This window comes from Dermacentor variabilis, chromosome 3 (genome assembly GCF_050947875.1).
Source record: "Dermacentor variabilis isolate Ectoservices chromosome 3, ASM5094787v1, whole genome shotgun sequence".
NCBI lineage: Eukaryota > Metazoa > Arthropoda > Arachnida > Ixodida > Ixodidae > Dermacentor > Dermacentor variabilis.
The window spans coordinates 191,835,562-191,856,027 of NC_134570.1; the positions used below are offsets into that span (position 1 = coordinate 191,835,562).

Consider the following 20,466-nt stretch of genomic DNA (forward strand, 5'->3'; position numbering starts at 1 on the left):
ATATTGTTTCTATTCTTGCTACTCCTAGTCCTTCCATTCGAGAGCACACTTTCCTATCTTGATGAGCCATAAACAAGTCACTTAAACAAAGCGGGATGCAGGAACCCATGCATACACGTGTCTTTTGCACGCAGTTTTAATCACACCAAGAGGCAAATGTTGAGGAAAGATAAAAGTTCAGAATTTCTAAGAATTTCCCAGAGGCAAGACCTGTTTCATTATGGAACTTCACTACACCATGAATGTCAATGGTGCTGTCCACACACGGGAAGAAATCGGTACTTGATATGGAATGGAATAAGTTCTTTATGTCCAGAGAAGTGAAGCTGCCCTTGGCATTGTAGCTTAAAAATTCTGACTTCATTAGAACTGGTTATTGGTAATTGGTCATCAATTTGCTTGTCTTAATTTGCCTGCAGAAAACATGCAAGATTTTTTGCCAGCAGCTGCTTTTGGAATTGATAAGTTGGAAGGGGCAGTCAGCTTTATGCATTTGACCATGAAGAACATCTGTAAACTAAGGTTTTTTGCTTTTGTCCAAGTCCCGATGGAGCGCAACTACTCCAGGGCTTTCACACAACCTGCGTGCGTCCTTCTTTACTTTGGCTAGGCACACATCGTCCCGCTTAAGGAATGAAGAGTTTATGGCATCTGGTACCTTAGTATTGTAAACACTGCTTGGAAAAACAGTGAAGCGACCCTCTTTGTCGGATTGTACCAACGACAGTTTTTTTTCCTTTTCAGTGTTTAACAAGACGAAATTACCAAAAAGCCCCGTAAGAAGTGCCCATTAAGTTTATCTTCAGACTTTAATGCTTCCTGAACCAGAGTAGCTATCAGAAAAGTAATTGTAGATTTGAAATCAGCATCAAAAACTGATAGAGACAGTGAAGTTTAATTCAAATTGAACCAAAAATAAAGAAAAACATATTAGAACCCTCGCGACCCCCTTAATTAATACGCTGGGACATAAATGGCAGGAAATGTCTGTGTCCACTTAATTTATTTGGCACTCCCAATTCAACTGTTCTAGCCACTCAACATAGTTGAAACAAAATTGCCTTACATTTCACCGTTTAGTCCACTTGGCCAGCTTCTCTCTCTTTGCATGGATGCCATGTCTGCCTCTATGACTTTTTTTTTTTTTTTTTAGTGTGCCAGTTGCCTTGGTCAATGCTGATGACATTGCCTTATTTGTCGTGTGTGCAGCACCCATTCATAGTGGACCTCATCTATGCCTTCCAAACGGGCGGCAAGCTCTACCTGATCCTGGACTACCTGAGTGGCGGAGAGCTCTTCATGCACCTAGAGCGCGAGGGCATCTTCTTAGAGGACACTGCTAGGTGAGTGTGCCTCTGGTATTGCACTGCGTTAGCTGCAATGCATATTGCAATACGTCTGCAACTGTCTTTTATGTTCGCTCTGTATGTTATCCGTTAACTGCAGCAGAATGTCATCTAAAGGTGCGTACATTAACTGTGATAGAAGAGCTCTTTGTGTTGTGGTTATTTTGCCATTGGGCTGTTTGCAGTGCACGTGTGAGGTTCAGTACCATAAACTAGCCCCATTCATTGTTCTTCTGTGAAAACAGAAAAAAAGAAAAAGTTTCTGAATTCTCTAAAATTAGCATTTTTTAATGATTAGGCACATCAGTTAGGTGAAGTTATCAGATAACTTTAGCAATGCTCCCACTCCTCCACCAAATCGCACCAAACAAGATTTCCTGCGCCATCCTGTTAAAAAGACAATTTTGCAACGAAGTGTGCCAACTGTGCATTACCTGCGTGGCCACAGTGGTTGGCAGATGTGCATAGTGTGCATGATTAAAGCACTTTCATAAATTGAATTTAATTTACCTGCATGTTGCCGATAAATAATTCAAGCTCGACGGGGACGGCCTAAATGTCTGAATAATTGGGAGCCGGAAAAATCCCAATTCGCCAGAAAACAAGTGCCTTTATTCCACGAGTGACTAAAAAAAGTGCCATATTCTCCGATGACCACTTTCGGGTATACATACGCATGTACTGTTCGACACCATGCAGTGGCTGCCACAGAACTTTGTTTTCGTGAAGCTTCACAAAAACAAACTAACGCCAACTTCCAGTATCGCAAAGGCTTCACAACAAGTGACGTCACGGCCTCTCGTCAGTTTTTTCTTTCCTCCATGCAAGCAACGTATCAAAGCCAAAATATAGCTATTTCCACTCAACTTGGCATCTGTGGCTGGTCCCGTAATCCAAGCGGAGCTCGGGCGGTTGGTTCAGTCACAGGTGGATCTCCACCCAACCAATTGGGTGGGGCATCGCGGCGTGTTGCATAAACCGTGTGGCCTAGTCTGGAGGAACACTTGCATCTTGGCAGCTGACACTGGAAGGTGTGGTGACCCTCTGTAATCCAGCTTCTGTAATTCTTCTGTAATCCTCTGTAATCCAGCACAATGCTAGAGGGGGTGCCTAAGGCCGGGGAAGGTTGTGCCTCCTTGTAATTAAAGCATAGAGGCCGACACAACCATACGAAAGGTATGTTTGGGATGAGAGGCGAGGTACGTCTAGATCCCAGGTGTCAGGAAAACCTCGCCATCTAAAGCTGGGGGTCCTTGCGAGCCCCTGTAATCCAGCTCATTGGAGGCTGCGCGAGTGAAATTGAACTAGGCTGCATGTGTGGTGCCTCACCGAGGTGTAGGAGATCCACACAATCACAGGTGACTTCGCTGCGTGAGGTGGCACTCTCATGTAATCCAAGCTGGTGATCAAGATCAAGGAAGCTTGCCTGTGTTTAACCTCGCCCCCCCCCCCCCCTCCTAGTGGGCGCCTCGGGCAATACTGTAAAGTGGCTAAGAGGGCGCGGAAGCGAAACCAAGCCTTCCGGTTTGGGAGTAGTACTGTAAGGTGACAATCTGGAGTTTCCTGTTGTCAGGACTCAGGCCTCCTGTCACTGATATGGGAGGTCCTTTTGGGAAAGTGCCAGCGGTCAACCCATCTGCTATCTAAATGTGGGGAGAGATGGCTTCCCAGCCAGAGGTCTGGAGTAGAAGGGAATCACCAAGCTCGAGGACGCTACGGCGCCCGGCAGAGGTGCCTTTCACGGGGTGCATTCGGGGAGTTATCGCCCCCGCCAACTCGAATACAAGGGTTGCCCGGGAGACACGTGGATATGAAGACAGTGGAGTTTATGGACAAGCTCGAGCAATGGCAGGTTTGCAGTTAGTGTGGCTCAGTGTCTTTAGGAATTTTTAGGCTTGACTGTCAGTACATCATATGTGGACTCTGCGAAAGCAAGTATGCTTCGTATTGTTATTTCTACGGGTCATACAGAATTAGTTGCTGCGAACAGCATACGGGCTCTGTTGAGCTTAAGCTGGAAGCCGGGCACCCTGACCACAAGCGAGTATGTTGTGTTAATGCGGCTGGTGGCTGCGACTTTGTTGGACCTCTGAGAGACTTGGACCAGCACCTGCGGGAGAGCTGCACCCTGTACCCGGCGACGTGCTCCAAGTGCGGCGACACCGTTGCCCACAAGGACATGCGGAGCCATTACGCTGCATGCAGCGGCAGACCGGGAGTTTTTCTTCGCAACACGGATGCTCGCTGCCTGCTTTAAAACTATGGCGCCGTATGCGAGAAGCTTGAGCAGGCTGTGGCCTCAGCTGGTTCGAACGACCACGATGTGCTTCGGGGCACAGTTAGTCTGGTGCGCCAACAGTTCGCCAGGATTCGCGGCCAACTGGATACAGGCACCCCGTGGCACATAAACATGTAGTGTCTCTCGTCTCGGCAAATGAAACCGCAGCGCATACGGCGACGCTGGGCCTTCCTATAGGGATTGAGCAAGCAGCAGTATTTCGCCATTTGTTAACTTTCACGAAATTTCTTATTTTGCGAATCTCTTTGTTTATATTGTTAAATAAATTACATTATACCTTTCATGCCTGTGAAGTCATCTTCATCACTAATACGTGCTCATATGAACTAGCATATATAGACACATAAATACCCAAAAAATGGATGGGGAAACGACGACGCGGTAGCTATATTGGTAGAGCATCGCAAGCGAAATGCGAAGGTTGTGGGATCGTTCCCCACCTGCGGCAAGTTGTTTTTATGCGAAGCATATTACTAGAGCTCAACCCAGCTCCTCAGGCGCGGCGGTGTCGCCTTCAATACCACGTGAGACCGTGACGTCACGACAGAGGAGAAACGGGGCTCCAACTCGCGCCGTCACTCGCAGCGTCGCCCCTCGCATCGAACGCGGTGAGCGTCGAGCAACGCACACGTTCGGCGCGACAACGAAATGTGCGCCTGAGCAAGCGCCGCACGCCTGAGCCGACGCCGACGACACCGGCTTTTCTGCGACACGAGCTCCTTAACGCTGTCGCGTTAAAATAAAGGCTAGTATGCTTCGCATCCTGGGCTTAACCTTAGCTAAGCCACAGCCATTTTCTTCATTCACATTTGTTTCCATTAATTTATTGCTTCTTTATTTCATTTATTGAGCACAAGTAAGTTCCCCTATGTTCTTGTTTGTTTGCTTCTTGTAATGTGGCTAATAAAAATCCGGCCCCTTGGTTAACCCCCTTTCTTCTCATTTATGCTTGAGTGTACTGGCACATGCCACTGCCCCGTTTCAAATGGGAATTCGCTCATAATCATCATCATGCTCTCCTGTTCTATTCAGGAGTAATAGTTATTGCAGTGCCTACGACAGTCTATTGCGGAACTGTATGGCAAATTTTCATTTCAAACCATTTAGGCAGTTGACTCATTAAAGGAAGAAAGCCCCTGCATTTTCTTATATTACGCAGTATGCTGAAATCGTGCTTAGCTCTGAACCTCTTCAGGATTCAAGTGTTCATGCTGATGTCTCCCACGGTGTTAATACAGTAGACTTCTATTAATTTTATTCTGGTTAATTCGTTTGAAAATTGCTTGAGTGATGCAGTCCGATACAAACCAAATTGCATTTGTGACAACTTCTAGCTAGTGTCATCATTATTGCCATCAACAGATGGTGACCATTGATGGCAACAAAATGAGTTCTTACGTAATCATCGTCATGTCTGCACTTCTTGCAGAGTCATTTGATAAATGCAAAATGTCAAACATGCTATTTACTATATGGAGAACATGTTTTTCATAGACAACAGTAAAGTGCTGTCTTAAGAGCGATGATGCACATTACTTTCACAGAATGTAAATTTATTTAAGTAAAGTTCACAGCTGTCGTCCTTTTCTTATTATCGGCGGCGTGCTATGTTTTTCTTGCTACAAAAAATTAGGTGTGGGTTCCATTTCTACTTTGTATTAAAAAGTGGTCGTGCATTCAATTCAGGGACGTGTTAGAATCTGGCAAATACTGCCGACTGAATCGGCGTTTTTTTCTCTTTTATTTACTGAGTCGTGCTTAATTCAGTGTGCCGAATAATTCGACCAATTTTGTTGGTACTGTCAGGGTCAAACTAATGGAAGTCGACCATACTAAAATTGCTGCGAGGTACTGTTGAGGTTATTTGTTTGTCTGTTCAGTGGTTGCGTTCACTACGTGCATGCGTGTAAGCTTTCGCTGCCATTGTTCACTACTCAGAAATTTAAGACCTACTCTGTAAACAGTCTTGGAATTGCGATACACGAGCTGTGTTTTGTGGCTAGTTTCGTTGCATACCGTGTTTGGCAACAATGGTAACTCCAAACTTGTTTGCACAGTGCCGCGCCTAAGTGCTCATTGCTTTTCACGGTGCCTCAGCAACTTCTTGTTTTGCAAGAAAAGCCTGGTATATGAACCAGCATGCTATAATCACAACTTTCTGTGGCAATGAAGGAAAGCTACGGAGGTAAAGCGCATACCCTGACAGTGCTGCTCAAAATTAGTCTCACAGCTTCATTCGCGTTTAAGCCGTGGAACAGGAAACAAACATCTTCTATATCACAGCACTTATATCAACCGATTTGCTGCCAAAGCCGGCGAATTCTCTGGCACACCTGAAGGGCAATACTGCCTAACGCCTCTACAACGAAATGACCTGTATAATGAAGGAATAATTCTGCCCCATTCTATCGTGAGTGGTGCAGTGCACAATCCATGCAACGAAGTGACCTCAAGTTGGGGGCCCCAAGCATTTCGTTATAGAGTAAAGGCATTCGACTGTATTGCCAGAACCGGCAAATCGCTGGGCAGCCGTTTTTCATACTTCTCTAAGCTATTGATGCATGGCAACACTTGTTGATTTATCTGGGCATTGTTGGATATGTTACTGATAGTCATTGTTACCTGTGTTGCTTTAATACACTTTTGTATGTTTCTGGTTATCTTTTTATTGTCTCGAGTGCCAGAAGAATGGCAGCATTCAGCGGATGCTGTGTATTCTGTGAGTGACAGATATTAGATATTCTCTTCGACAGTGACAGTGATAATAACCCTTGTGATGACAGCACTTTCTCTAAGCCTTCTGCTGAAGAAAATGCTTTTGACAGTAGCTATCGCTCCGATTCACCAAAGGACGACAACCCATGTTGGAGTGCTTCAAACTTTTTTACACAATGAAATGCCTGCTACTTCAAAAACTGCCCCAAGTAAAATCTGATGATATTCAAAGGTAAAGGAATGTATGTTTCATTATTTTCCCACCAAATATTTGGCATGGGCGTTCATGGTGGCAAAACAAAATGAGCGTTTAGCATACTAATACTTCCAGTAAAGAAACGTGGTGCAGAAGGCTCACACGTGCACACAGCCGGCAGCAGCAAACGGGTTAAAATGACATATGAAATAGACCGCTCAGTGTTATATTTTAAATTTTAAATTTATTTCTTGCCTTTACTCTTTCCCATTATGGCATATTTGGAGTCGTCACAATTAGCAAGCTGTGCTGATTTAGTATCTGCTCCAAGAAGCCAACAAAGCGCTGTTTAACTCTGCCTCCTTGGCGCGGAAACACAAGTGCAGAAGCTCTGCCGTTTCATTGCCACAGTCCACGAGTGCGCAATTAGGCTGGTGGTGCATTCAAAAGGAGCAGGAAGTGTTGATGCCCAAGAGCTCATGTAATATGTGCAGGTGCCCTCTTCATCTTGTTCATGGTCTTGTTCTTTTTTTTTTTTTTTTCAGCTTCTACCTGTCTGAGATAGTGCTCGCATTGGAGCACCTTCATCGTGAGGGCATCATCTATAGGGACCTCAAACCAGAAAATGTCCTGCTTGATGCACAGGGTGAGTCATCGAGAAGCTGGTCATTGGTCACGGCTCTTACTTCACCACATTGTCCAGCAAGGTGTGGAAGTTTCCAGAGCGTGAAAAATATGTGGTGCATACCTGTCGCCACTGTCTTCAGCACGTGAAATGCCTATTCTTTGGAGAGAGCTTTCATAGCAGACTGCAATGTCGTTGGCCCAATACACTAGGGAATTTTCATCCATTTTAACTGCATAAAAACATGTTCTATTGCCATATTGTGATGAGTCACAATGGCAATGAGTGGCTCTGACAGCAGACAGTGAATGCCGCAAACAGGGTTTTGGTATTGTGTCTGATTGTAACATGCAGGCACTTTCAGGTCAATCTTCTGGGAGAAAATATGTGCATTAGAATTGGGTAGATATGGCGCCTGTCTTCATAAACGAGCACCTCTGCAGAGAAAATAAGATACTGCTTGGGAAAGCTATGCAAACCAAGAATGAAAACAAATGGAAGTTTGGCTGGGTTTCTGACGGCAAAATACTCATGCGGGAGAGTGAAAACACGAGGGTAGTGCATGTAACCTGCGAGGAAGATCTAATAAAAATAGCATGATGTGATGTTTCTGATGTAATGTGATGTTGATGTGTTTCTGATGTGATGATCCTGCTGTCAGAGCCACTCATTGCCATTGTGACTCATCACAATATGGCAATAGAACATGTTTTTATGCAGTTAAAATGGATGAAAATTCCCTAGTGTATTGGGCAACGACATTGCAGTCTGCTATGAAAGCACTCTCCAAAGAAAGGCATTTCATATCTGTTCTAAGTGTTATCAATGCCATCTATAACCAACTATAACGTATTCAGCCCACAACAACCTGGTTTTCGACCTAATTACTCTACGTCTACCACAGTACTTTCATTAGCACAGGTAGTAAACAGCGCTCTTCATAATAACCAACTATTAGCAGTTATTTTTCTCGATTTAAAGAAAGCCTTTGACACCGTTGATCATAATGTCTTATTTAATAAGCTAAGCACTTATGGCTTTCACAACAATGTACTTGAATTGTTTCGTAGTTTTACTTTCACAATCGAAACCAAATCAATGATATAAACAAGGTAACCTCATCCCCTCAGCATCTGAGAACAGGAGTGCCACAGGGATCTGTGCTTGGTTCCTTGTTTTTTACAATTTATATCAATGACTTACCCCAGATTTTAACGTCCGCTAATGTATTAACATTTGCCAATGACACTGCTTTGATAATCACAGCTAACAACATCAAGAAAATAGAAGAAAAAATGCAAATAGAGCTTTCTAAGATTTATAAATGGTTTCTTGTGAATAAATTGACAATACCAAACTGAAATATACTCTTTTTCATTCACGTTCCAAAACTGTCAGTAGTGATTCTATCTCATTGTCTATAAATTAATGTCCACTCAAACGCACCGACTCATATACGTATCTCGGTGTTATTCTCGACAAAAATCTAAACTGGCAATGCCAGATAGAAGCTCTTTGCTCCAAGCTAGCATCTGGCTGTTATGTTCTTCTTAGGGCACGGGAACATATTCAAACAAAAATTCTCCGCATTTTATATTTTTCATTTATTCAATCTTATTTGATGTACTGTATTGAATCACGGGCATGGACTTTCACAACGTACCTCAAACCTATTCGATGCCTTCAAAAACGAGCCGTCTGCACCCTTACTTTCTCTCAGCGAAATGAAACAAGTAAACCAATCTTTGTCAAATTACAAATACTGCCCTTCGATTCTTTGTGCGAAATAAATATAGTCAAATGCGTTAATAGCATCATAACAGACAATCATGCATTTCATGTATCCATATTACATATGCCAGCTCACCCAACACGAAATAAAACCTTTTGCAACTTCAATATGCCACCAACAAGAAATGTATATGTCCAGAGATTAGCGGAATTTATTGGCATAAAAATGTGGAATAACTCATCATTTGAGGCTAAACAAAACAAAAATGTATCACATTGGTTAGAAATACACTATCTTCAGCAAATGTCCGCGGAACCTGTCTGAATAGCGTATTTACTCGCATAATGATCGCGCTTTTTTGTCAAAATAATCGAACCAAATTCAGGGGTGCAATTATTACGTGGGTTAAATATCCCATGCAAAGAAATATTTTCTTTTTTCGTCCCGCATTTACTGTGGGATGACAATGGGTCAACAAGCAGGCGGCTGCCGCTGTCAGTGCGGGACACGAAAACAAGAATGGTGGCCGGCGGAGCAAGGCGAACGCGCCGAACGTGATTATTTTTCGTCTTGTGAGTATATTATGCGAATTGAAACAGTTTCTTCCATATCAGTAATGAATAATATTGTTAATATTTGCAAGCTTGCGGCAATAATGTAGCCATGTCCACTTTGAGGGGACAGAAACAGATGGGCGTGCTTAGCTGCCAGTGACATAGAAACACATGGCCGGCATGCTGTGGAAACTGTGGCATCTGTCTTCATTGCTATCCTAATATGGCACATTTCCACTAAGGGTGTGCGAATACCTTAGCTGTGTTACAAGCATCGGCGTATAAATAGGGTACACTTCTAACGTATCCGTGTAAACTTGGCCACTATTGTTGCCGCTCACAATTTGTTGCGTGCCCACGAGTGCAGACGAGAAGTATCGAAAGGCGCCCTTTATGTTGTTCTTGTTGACCAAAACCATTATGAAGCCTACAAATAATAAAGTCAAGGCAAGTTTGATTGTAGTTTCTTTTTTTTTTCCCCATGGAAGTGCGGAAAGGAATGAAATGGAGCATCTGCTTAGTATGTTGGGTGCGTGCAGACCGCTTGGTATGTCTTCGAGTCATTCGTGTAGCATTGGACATATGTTAAGCACGATCATCATTGCTAGACTTGGAACATGATATATCACTGCAACAAGTTCAGGGTGTGATCATTACACGGGAAAGAAAAAAATCGAATTTTGACGACAAAATTCAGGGGTGCGATCATTATGCGAGTGCGATCATTATGCTAGTAAATACGGTATGTTCTTCCCATGAACGAGACCAATGGTATGTATTTGCTTACAAATATGTTTTTATGCTGAGTTTCAAACGATATTTTTTTTTTTTTGTACTAACCAAGTGTTCCTTTTATTCTATACTGTTTTTCTATATGCTCTATGTGTTCCTTATATTTATACTGTGCATTAATGTGTCACAGACAAGCTTACTGCCAATTATATATTTGTAAATGGCCCCACTACTAGCCTGTAGCTAAGGGGCCATATAGTGTTTGCACACAATTTGTGCTAACTTTAGAGAAAATAAACTTGAAACTTGAAACTTTTTCAAAAAAAGGAGTCCAACAGGCAAAGTTTGGGAATGTGATCTTTAAGGGTTGCCCCCAGCCTTGGAAGCCACACAAGACGGTACCATTCTACCACCATGTCATCCGTGATGTAGCCCTTCCCGTTGACTTGCATAACTACACCTTTGGGTAAGGCTTCGAATGGCTCGTATTTTGCTTGAAAACAATATGTGGGCTGAGTTTCATACCATGCGCTCAGCATGACAGTAAAGCAAAGCATTTCATTTTGGCTTGTGAGGAGCTTCACCTTACGAGCTCCCTTCACACTCACTGTCATGCTGCTTCTCATGTTGAAATACACGAAAGTTTGATTGGCATTGCCAATCTGGCTAGGCAAGTATTGCCGTGAGTCGCAAAGCTTGAAATGGTGCCTATGGAATGCGAGGACTTTCTCCTCCCATGTGGCAGGCAGCTTCCGGCACATGCTGGTACTCACTAGCTGGTACGCCCACGCAGGGAGAAACCAGCCCTCTTCATAAGCTGATGCACAAGTCCTGCTGCCTTCAAAGTTTTTCCTGGGTATCCCCACTTCTGAAATGAAGACCCGGGTTTGTTGCGTGACCATTTCGCACATCACTGGCAGGGACCGATCACATATTTCCGTGACATACACCTCAAGCTTGATCTCCAGCTCGGGAAAGTGTCCGGACTTCGCCCTACGGAAACCCCTTCGCTTGCCGTCACAGCTGAAAATTTTGCCTCACTGCATATGCCACTCCTGCACCACCTGTTCCGAAACATGGAACTTGCAGCCTGCCACGCAGTTGTTTGCTCTTTCAGCATAAAAAGTTGCAGCCCTCTTGAACATTGCCATGAACAAACGCCGAATGTTTATTGGATTCGGAGCATCCGTGACAGTTGATCAAGCATGACAGTAAAACGTGGATGGCAGTCAAGTCACACAGAGCCAAAGAGAAATGCATTAGCGGTGTCGGCTCTTCCATAAACTATCGATACTCCCCGGAAGTGCCACCGTTTCGAGTGTCGGTGCCACGGCGATTGGAACAGTGGTCCTTCCTTCAGCTATCAACACTCCCATTAAAAATAAAAATATCCTTCCAAACAAGCACGCGGATAGACAGATGCTACAGGTAGAGCTGTAAAGGAAACATAAAATTGTAACCATGGTGTAGTGTCTCTCATATTTTGTTTATCTCGCCTTTGTTGGTAGTGCTGTGCTTTGGTTTTTATTGTAATCCGACCCCCTCCCCCACTTCAGATTTTCAGATTAGAGAAAAATTGGTTGATTTACAATGATGTAAATATGCTACTCTTGTCACTTAATAAACTTTTATTCGGTTTACATTTATGTTGAAATGAACATGCACGCTAATGTCCCAAGTGGCAAGGTTGTTTCTGTCTCCAATTTCTGTTCAGAGTTTTGAACTGTAAACCTTTCAATGTCGTTTATGCAGCTTTGCAAAGCAAGACACTTTCCCTTGTTGTTTCTTGCAGGCCACGTGAAGCTGACAGACTTTGGACTCTGCAAGGAGTCAATCCAGGACGGTGCCATGACGCACACGTTTTGTGGGACGATAGAATACATGTGAGGGTCTTCCATCTCTGCGTTTGGCTGGTACCGTCGGGCCCACCTATAACTAGCGCAGTCATGCTTGGTTATTTTTGGTTATAACAAATGCTTAGTTATTAAAAACAAAGATATCATGACTGATTATTGTCACGCTGTCGAAGGCAGTGCGTATTAAATGTAACGAACATGTCGCAGCTGTGAGTTCTTTTAGAGTGAACATGGAAGTAGCTCTCCGTCTGCTGAGATGGTGCCACTCTCCTTGCATGCCCACTGTTTATAGTGTGCTCCTTGTAGGTGCAGGTCCAGGCGCAAACTAAAAAGCACCTCTCAAGTGCCAGAGATTGCGCCACATCAGCGGGGCATGCAGTGCTCGGGCACGAGACAGTTGGCAGGGAAGGTGTTTTTCTCACCGAGCTGGAGGTCTGCACTTTTGCTGCAGTTTGTTGAGTGGGCTGATGAACTCTGACTCTTCGAGAGGAAACCGGTTAAAAAAACAATGTTGAAGGAGCCCTCCTTAAATTGTCTGCCGATGCTTGCTCACCACATGCCCCTGTCAGTGGACTGCTCATGCTTTCCAAGACACGGGACATGGCTGTTCTTCGGAACTTGGCTGATTTTAATTCGGGAAATGGCTGGCTACACTGCTTTAAGCTCCGACACAGAATTGTGCTCACTGCAATTGCCGGTGAGGCCGCATTGGTTAAGTAGGCTCTTGAAGTATGCAGTGAAATATGCTGCTTGTGCTGCAACTCTCTTCGCATATCAGCATGCGTCTTCTCACCTCATGTTGAATGTACAACTCAGGGCTCCGGAAATCCTGACAAGGACGGGTCATGCCAAGGCAGTCGACTGGTGGAGTCTAGGTGCTCTCATGTACGACATGCTCACAGGGGCGGTGAGTGAGTTTATGTTCTTGCTTGTGCGTGCAAGTGTTCATTGTTGCTTACAGGCAGTGTGCGTTTTCCAGCATGTGGTCCATTTGTAGCACAGCATGATGGCAATGGCAGCATGCTCACGTGTTGGCCACAAGACTGATTCTGTGTGCTGTCGTTTTCCCGGTGTGGGTTCTAAAACTAGTCAGGCACGAGAAACTTGGCAGATGTCTAAGCTAGCTACCCCACGTGTATGCTGTGGAAATAGGCACACATCCCTTATGTTCATATAAGGGGTGTACCTTCTGCATTAAAATTGGGTGTGGGTTCTTTAAAGGGCCCCTCACCAGGCCTTGTAGCAAATTTTGGTTATACACTGGAAGTTGTTAGGTGCCCTCTAAGGAGTGTTCTACCGCAAGAATTTTTCAAATTATTTAATAGCAGACATGACAATATTTAAAGTGCTGCAAACCCATGATTTCAGGAGGCAAGCGGCACCGCCAACATAAACACTCTCTACACTGGCCCCGTCTAGCCTCCGCAAGCGAAATTCCTTCCCTGCACTCTCGCATACTGAAGCCGGAGGATCGCGTGACAAATAGCATCACAGCCTCTCTCTCTCTCTCTCTCTCTCTCTCTCTCTCTCTCTCTCTCTCTCTCTCTCTCTCTCTCATTTTTGCTGAGTGGTGCACTTGTGGTGACTGTCTCATGTACGAGCTGTAAAGTTTGTCTTGTTTTGTGCAGTGAATGATATTGGACGCTCTGCACAAAAACACCGTCAGTGTCACAATCGTGAGCACTGATTCAGACGCGAAAGGACAAAAGAGTATGATCACGGTGCTGAAACACGGTGGAAAGTGACACAGCTTAGCTCTCTGCGCGCGCGACTGCACAACGTGGGAACAAGCAAACGAAGTAGAAGTACATACTACAGTACGAAGTAAAACAAAAACACGCAGACATTCAATTCGTTTGCTTTATTATTTCTTTGAACTTTTAATTCATCTATTGAAGCAGCAGATTAAACAGATAACTGCTGTTGCCGTGAAAAATTCTCGAAGTCACGTGTTACTGTGTGTAATATCACAGCACTGCCATGTGTGTAGGCACACAAGTGGGATTTATGTCAACTCTCTGGCTGCGTGTGCAGTGCATAGAGATGTAATACTTATAAGACACGATCGTTAGTGCACATTGTATGCACTGCACTTGTCAGCTAAAGATGGCCAGACGTCGTGAGGAGCCCTTCAAGTGCAGCCTAAGTGCACACAAACTGAACAAATGTCTGCAGGCAGTCAAACAAGCAAAAGCCATACAAGCAATCGCCTTCACTGCCCATACGAAAACAAACAGCATGGGAGTTAGTGACATTTCACTTCGTGAGCGCGGGTTACGTGCAAGCGTATGCGTGCTGTTCATATATAATTGCCGATACGGACACTCCAGGCACATTTCAGCCATTGTGGTCATCGCAATGTTCTGTATGAAGTCCAGGGGCAGTAACACGGTCGCCGTATTCTGTGCGTGTTAGTGAAAGTGTGCAACAAGTGAGCCGAATTGTGCACAAAGGAGCAAAGCGGGAAGGCAGCACGGGAGGGAGGGCAGGTGGTTCACACTGCGGTAGCAACTGCATGGTTTACACAGCGGCATGCGCCGTGCCTTGAAAGCAATCTGCAGATGGCTCATACCTTTGTGCATTCTCTGTTTTCGCTGCTCAGTTGGGCAGCGAAAAGCGTTGAAGCGATAGCACAAAGGTCACTTCACTCGCTGCTGCTGACGCGCTTTCTTATGGCAGCACTTGTGCAGCTCGTGCCTGGCGCTTAGCGACAACTTTGGGGTCGGTTGACTCACGGTCGGCCTGCCACGGCTTGCGCTGCTGCTCTGCCCTTCTCACACGGTGCTCGGCAACTTGATCACGAGACAAACTTGGTGCCTCCATAGTGTGCACACAGCCTGTAGCAACTGCCAGAGGAGGCTAGCTCGGCACACTTTGCCTACCCTCCTCCTCTGCGAACTTCACCTCTTTCTCCCTTCCCCACTTCGCTCAACGCCACCTAGACTTTCCTCTAGGTGGTGTTGGTTTGCCGTGCACTCAGCGCACTGCTTCATACTTTCCCCGGCATGCAATTCTCTTCTCCACCTCCAGGTGCCTTCCTCCTCAGCTTCCTTCGTGGCTTCACACTACCCCTCGCCAGCCCTCGGTGCACCTAGCCATGTACGCTTGCATGTAAAAGGTGCACATGGGCTTGTGCACCTGTCCATAGAGGCAGTCACCTTCACGTGTGATAGGACACTTCAGGGGTCGCCTTCATGGATGCTTAGGAGCCATGTGTGCATTTGTCCATCAAAAAAATGAATTTCTTTTTAAACTGAATAAAGTTTAAAATGAAGTTTTTATTGATGAGGGCCGAGGCTGCAACCATTTTCCCCCAAGTATGTGTCGCCTTTGAGAGTTTGATTGTCCAATGAGGTGATTGTTGCTTATATTCATTCTTTCAGCCTCCATACACGGCGGAGAACAGGAAAAAGACAATAGAAAAAGTGAGTACCCTCTTGTTGAAGCAATGTATGTTAGCTTGCGACTTACACATGATTCAACTAAGCTTTGGCTTTGCCTAAATGCCAGGTCTTTCTTTGACGGCATCAACATGACACCAAGTTTTGGAGCTTGAATGGCACGTAAAACTTAAGAATTAAATTTTTTTAAAGTGGAGGAGGATATAGAATGCATGGCATGCAGTTTTGTTTCAAAACTGTCATCGAGAACTTCAAGGTGACTAGAATCTTGAAGTATAGACTTACCAGAAAACAAGCTTTGGGAGGGGGCAACAGTAAGGCAAGCTCATCAAACGACAAGGGCAGCAGAAGCCATGGGTACGACTGAATTAGATTGTTCATAGCAGAGCATCAGGGGTGGTGTTAAGCTGCGTATCAGAGTGAAGTTTGAGACTTTGGTGATAAGCCTGCCTCAGGTAAGGTCCACACCCTATAGAAATTCATCTTAAGAAGTGCGGGCCTTTTATGAGTACTATATACAGTAGTTTCTGCCAGCGTTCTCTCGTTTGTGCGGCCTTTATTGTGCGAGTTGAAAACTTGCAGGTACCATTCAGCGGCAGTGCCCTTGTTGTGCAATTGGGTTCCAGAACATATGGAGCTGGAAGAGTCTAGCACTATGCACATATAGTTTGGGGCTGCCTCTGAGCAGCTTACACATTAGGGGCCTCGCATCTCTTGCCATCTTGCATGCTGTGCCAAAGGGTTGGTGGTCGCTGCCGGTGGGAGTGGCATAGAGGCAGCGATTTCAGATTCAGAATTTGAGTTGGAATGTCCATTACAATGCACACATCTGCGTGCATGTGCATGTGTGTATGCATATTGGACCATTCAAGCTCGGTTAAAAATTTGGAGGACGCTTAAGCTTTGTCTTTAAGAATGGAACACTATAGCATTCAAAGATACCCGACCACTTCTCACGTCTCCCGGCAACTGCAGCTTGGGTAACCACAATGTTTACCAGAAAGCACTGGTGGCAAATGCTATGCACGAAGGTGAGCTTCCTGGTAAAAACATTGTGGCTTCTTGCATGAGCCGATCCCGGAGGTACCGTATTTACACGATTGTAAGTCGACTCGATTAATGAAGGAAAAAATCAGACATCCACCTGTCCGTAGCCATTTCTACAAAGGAAACGCATACGGGTTCCTTGAAAGAAAAGCCTCGCAGTTGAAGAAAAATTCATCCTGGTCCGGGACACGAGCCCGGGACCACCGCCTTTCCGGGGCAGCCACTCTACCATCTGAGCTAACCAGGCGGTTAGTAGATGGCAGGGCGAAGTCGAATTTGTCGACAACGCAAAGCAAAGGCAAGAGTTTGACGTAATAGTTCTGCGGAAATCCGCAAGGTGGAGAGCAGTCATTAATGAAGGGAAAAATTAGACATCCACCCGTTTGTAGCCATTGCTACAAAGGAAACACATACGGGTTCCTCGAAAGAAAAGCCTTACAGTTGAGGAAAAATTCGTCCTGGTCCGGAATTTTTCTTCAACTGTGAGGCTTTTCTTTCGAGGAACCCGTATGGGTTTCCTTTGTAGCAATGGCTACGAAGGGGTGGATGTCTAATTTTTCCCTTCATTAATTACTTCTCTCCACCTCATGGGTTTCCGCAGAACTATTATGTACAAGTCGACTTGAATGTAAGTCGACCCCCTCATATTGCTTTTGACAGGAGAAAAAAAAAAGCATATCCAAGGGTACATTCGATAACGAAAATTTATTGGTAGTTATCATGGTCACTGGACTACTCGTCTTCACTTGTGCCATCGTCCTTACTAGTGCTGCCATCGTCATCGCTGCTACGGTCCTACAGCGCGTCGTCGTCCAGCAAAATTCCACACTTGGCAAACGACCGCACCACGACATCTTCTGGAACAGCAGCCCACGTCGAATGCACCCAACCACACGCAGCCATCAGGGAGGCTCTTTTGACAGGTCCAGTTGGCATAAGTTCGCTGTCTTCTGCCGCCAGCCACTCGTGCTCACGGCAGAGCAGGTCCTTAAAAGGCGAAGATCTGGGCTGGTTTCATAACCATGTCGCACTTCACAGGCAGGGACCAATCACGCATTTGAGCGACATATGCCGCAAGCTTGGCCTACAGCTCCGGAAAGCATCCAGACTTCGGCCCGTAGGAAATTCACTTGCCGTCACAGGTGAAAATTTTGCTTCGCTGCAGTCGCCACTCTCGCACCACCCGTTCAGAAACATTGAACTTGTGGCCCTCTGCACAGTCATCTGTTTCTTTGGCGTAAAGGATGGCAGCCCTCTTGAACGCTGCTGTGAACAAGCGCCGAATGTTTAGTTGGCCTGGAGCACTCATGACGACTGAGGAAGCATGGAAGTAGCATGTAGCCGGCAGTAAAGTTGAACGCATCAAACTAAGAGCTACAGGGAAAGAGAAACACGCGAGCAGTGTCTGCTCTTCCATGAACTATCGATACTCCCCGCGAGCGCCACCGCGAGTATCACCGGAACTCTAGATTATGCAACCTCCAATACTAAACGTGTGGTATGACAGTTTACATGGTGCCACACCATCTTGGCACACCCACTCTGCACATGCAGCAGATTACCCCTAAAGCAGGGTGCGCGACTGCGTATGCGCTCAGCCACGCTGACAGCCATACGCAGCCATGGCCGAGATGTGCGCCAACCTACCCGTGACTGTGCCCACGCCAGCCCCCTTGCGCATGCTTGATAGCGTCAGCACGAGCTCACTCCCCTCCCCCTCTTTCTCTTTGCTCATGCAGGAAGGCGGCACTAGTGAAGCCACCATCTCTCTTGTCTCACCCTCGCACACTTTACTTGCACCTAAAGCACATAGTGTCTGGGGCACGATAGGACCTTATCGCACTTGGACTTTATACAGAACATGAACATGACCCGGCGCACGATTTAAGAGGTGCATTTGCAAACAGCCGCTGGTAATTCAATTATTTCATCATCTGTGTCTGCGGTAATTCCCGTTTATTGTCTATGCATTCCTCTACGGCGCCAGTGAAACTTCATTTTATTGAAATTGCATACAGACACACTTCATTATATTGAGGTTCTAAATACATGGTTTTCTATGGACAAGAGGTTATGAAAAGTTAAATGCTTCGTTATATGGAGGTTTAACTATACCTAAATTTGTATGGAAATTTTCGCTCACGAACAACACTGCCGACACTGACACTGGATTTTCCACAGCAGGGAGCCCTTAAAGGGACACTAAAGGTAAATATTAGGTCAAGCTAAAGTGATAGAGTAGCGCTCCAGAATCTCTAAGGCGTCAATATTATTGCGAACAGAACCTTAATAATCGAGAAATTGAGGTCAATGCAGGACATCATTAGGAGACTCCCCCAGGAAATTCAAGTACTTGCCCAATGACGAAAGCACTCCTCAGTCAAATTATGTCACTAATACTCAACCACTCCTTGCACAAAACATCCTTGTATTGTATTATAAGATGAAATAAAATGCTACTTGTCCAGTTTTATTTCATTTTTAGACAAAAGAACTCATCGAGAAATGACCCTTGGCAACGACACGAGCGGTTGAACGGTTTAGTTTTCTCTCGACTCCGCGCCGCCCGCGCTTTCACATTTCAGTATTTATCGTGTAGGGCTGTGCTGGTTTTGCTGGCTCACAAAACTCAAACTGCAAGTACCAGAGAATTTAACTTCCATGTGTTGTTGCGGGATGCACGAACGGTCTAAAACCCCTTTAGAACGCAAAACAGTCTATGCTACTTGGCCAAAAAGCTGCTACAGCGGTGAATCCGCCACTCTTTCTTTATCTGTCTTGGCTCAGTACCACTGTCTGTCAGGCACCGCAGCAAAGGCTGGTGAGGGTGTATGCAACGTCACCACTCCCTCGGTTGGGTAGCGGTAGATTTGAATTTCGAAAAAGATTATTCGGACCCTTCAGATGCAATTTTCTCGTAAACTCTTTTCTTGGCACGAAACAAGTGTTGCGAGGTTTCCAGAATGGTATTTAAACAGTCCACGTCGACTTAATGTTAGCCTTTAGTGTCCCTTTAACATGTCGCGTTAAAATGATAAACTGTGACTAGTCAAACAAGTGTGGTCTTGGCCCCATTAAGGGTGACGGGATTTGCAGCTTGAAGAAAATTGACTGAGTGTGTGGCAATGTTAGCATCACAGTTTTAAAACATGTCATTATTTTAATGCAAAATAATCACCAGATGGCATAGTCAAGATGTTTTGTGGTGGGTAATGTTTGCACATTTTGTGCCCATCATTTCAGATCCTGCGCTGTCGGCTCAATCTGCCTCCTTACCTGACACCTGATGCAAGGGATCTCTTAAGAAAGGTGAATGGGGTTAAAGTGGGCTGCAGGTTATAAGGCATGGGTAGCAGTATGTTGCGACTCGGTGCAGGGATGAGAGAAGAGAGGCATAAATGGATTCACTCTCTTGCTCCCAACTGTTAGTTAAAGAAAGCAGCAAACATGCCAGGTTATCAAAAAAAATAATAAAGAAATTCAAAGTCAAAACACAAGTGGGAAAAATGCATATAAATGCGAATGTGCAAAGAGCGCTGGCTGCCATGCAGGTTTATTATTGCATTTGAATTGCTGAGCAGTGTACCTAAAATAGGAGCATGCGAGTGCTGATCTGTAGATCTTCAATCACGTATCAGGTAAAAAAAAAAACTAGAACAAGTTTTGAGGCTTACAGAAAATGTTCTGCAGCAAAAGCAGCTACGGTGCAGCTAGCTCATACTCGAGGGTCTACTGTTACTATTGGGCCGTGAGATTGTTGTCAGCCCTCTGTAGCTTTGGTATTTATGCTGTTAAAGTGGCCATGTACTCATAGCTCTCTTTTGAGCAAAACGAGAACAAGGTAAAAGCGGGAGCCAACGTTTTGACAAGTGGACTTCTTCAAGGCGACATATGCTTTCCTCGGCACAGTATATATAGGTAGGGTTCTTCTAAAGGGGAGATGGGGTAAGGTGGGTAGGCAAG

General features: G+C 45.1%; 1 protein-coding gene across 2 annotated transcripts in view; it reads left to right on the forward strand.

Moving 5' to 3' along the window:
• LOC142576580 (ribosomal protein S6 kinase beta-1-like) overlaps window positions 1-20,466 on the forward strand; it is a 102,712-nt gene that overhangs the window by 38,097 nt on the left and 44,149 nt on the right. For both annotated transcript variants that reach the window (XM_075686767.1, XM_075686766.1), the window contains exons 6-11: window positions 1,210-1,343; window positions 7,102-7,202; window positions 11,992-12,082; window positions 12,872-12,962; window positions 15,439-15,480; window positions 19,747-19,812. In XM_075686767.1, the coding sequence (XP_075542882.1) occupies window positions 1,210-1,343; window positions 7,102-7,202; window positions 11,992-12,082; window positions 12,872-12,962; window positions 15,439-15,480; window positions 19,747-19,812 (525 nt within the window). The remainder of the gene's footprint in view (window positions 1-1,209; window positions 1,344-7,101; window positions 7,203-11,991; window positions 12,083-12,871; window positions 12,963-15,438; window positions 15,481-19,746; window positions 19,813-20,466) is intronic.